The 1,401-nt window shown below is 35.6% G+C and overlaps 1 protein-coding gene across 1 annotated transcript in view; it reads left to right on the top strand.

The window, feature by feature from the left end:
• The window catches only part of LOC110031310 (WAT1-related protein At5g07050-like), a 3,364-nt gene extending 2,021 nt beyond the window's left edge, over positions 1-1,343 (top strand). Inside the window, exons 5-8 of the mRNA XM_020734451.1 lie at positions 1-90; positions 176-337; positions 672-823; positions 919-1,343. The exon at positions 1-90 is cut by the window's left edge and continues 1 nt beyond it. Of these exons, the coding sequence (XP_020590110.1) occupies positions 1-90; positions 176-337; positions 672-823; positions 919-1,150 (636 nt within the window). The 3' untranslated portion in view covers positions 1,151-1,343. The remainder of the gene's footprint in view (positions 91-175; positions 338-671; positions 824-918) is intronic.
• The last annotated feature ends 58 nt before the right edge of the window (positions 1,344-1,401 follow it).

Genomic DNA, 1,401 nt, shown 5'->3' with positions numbered 1-1,401 from the left:
GCGTCGGTGGCCGCCGACAAGGAATGGGTAAAGGGTTGTATTTGTCTCATCATAGCGACGCTTGCTTGGGCTTCTCTCTTTGTACTACAGGTGAAATATGATAAGAGATTAATTTTTATTTATAAGTGCTGAATTAAAAAAAAATTGTTTTTTTTTTCTTTTGAGATAATATTAGGCTGCGACATTGAAGAAATACAGTGCTCAGCTCTCACTGACCACGTTGGTCTGTTTCATGGGAACTCTGCAAGCCATTGTTGTCACCTTGGTCATGGAGAAGAGGAATGCTTCAGCTTGGAGGATTGGATGGGATATGAATCTGCTCGCGGCAGCTTATGCGGTGAGTTCTTCTACTTCCATGGCTTCTCATTTTTGTAGGGTCTATTTGAGACAATTTTCTTGTTATTTTTACTAAAATTTTTGAGATAGAAACTAAAATTTTTGGGATAGAAAGATATTTTTCAACATGAGTTGTTGAAATGTGATAGCTGTCAGAAATTTACGATCCAATTTCTTTTTAAAATAAAATAAAGTTGTTTTTTGAACTGTAGTTTTTTCTACAGTAATTTCACAGTTACTTCCTCAAACAGCTGCAACTACTCTAAATAGATCCTTAATCAAGTTATATTAATTGATGTAAAACTCAATAACTAACAAATTGAGAACTGATACAGGGAATAGTAACATCAAGCATTGCTTACTATGTCCAAGGACTGGTTATACAGAAAAAAGGACCAGTTTTTGCATCTGCTTTCAGCCCTTTAATGATGATAATAGTGGCTATAATGGGCTCCTTCATCCTGGCAGAGAAGATCTATTTGGGAGGGTGAGAAAATATCAAAGTGATCAAATTATTTATTTAATATCTTTATCTCTTTCTAATGGAGACTAAAAATTTGAATACTGATGACATTGTTGCAGAGTTATTGGGGCTTTTCTGATAGTGGGAGGACTGTACTCTGTTCTATGGGGTAAGTACAGAGAGAGCAAGGAGAAGAAGGAGAAAGAAGCAATGACTCTTCCTATGGCAATGAAGAGTGAAGCCACGAAAGCAGTGGAAGGTGAAGAAGTTGAGATGAAGAAGAAGGAGTCTTCTTCCTCCTCGGTGGATCCTTCGGCTATTGCAGTGATGCAGAGTGTTAACGGAGCTTAGAAACTGCTGAAATGAAATTTGAATTTGAGAAAGAGAGGGAGAGCTAAGTTTTGTTAAAGAAAGGAGGAGAATGTGTGGGATGGAGATTGTATGGAAATGAGTAATTTGAGGCTTTTAAATTGTCAATAAATTCTTATGTATTTGGCTTTTTAATAGTTGTTCTAGATGTTACCACCATTTATATATTTTTAAATTGGAGATAATATTGGACACTTTTATAATCCCACTTTTGAAAGGTTTATATATATATA

This window comes from Phalaenopsis equestris, unplaced genomic scaffold (genome assembly GCF_001263595.1).
Source record: "Phalaenopsis equestris unplaced genomic scaffold, ASM126359v1 Scaffold000800, whole genome shotgun sequence".
In the NCBI taxonomy this organism is placed as follows: Eukaryota; Viridiplantae; Streptophyta; class Magnoliopsida; order Asparagales; family Orchidaceae; genus Phalaenopsis; species Phalaenopsis equestris.
The sequence above is the reverse complement of the archived record's forward strand: the minus strand, read 5'-3'. Positions and strand labels throughout refer to the sequence as shown.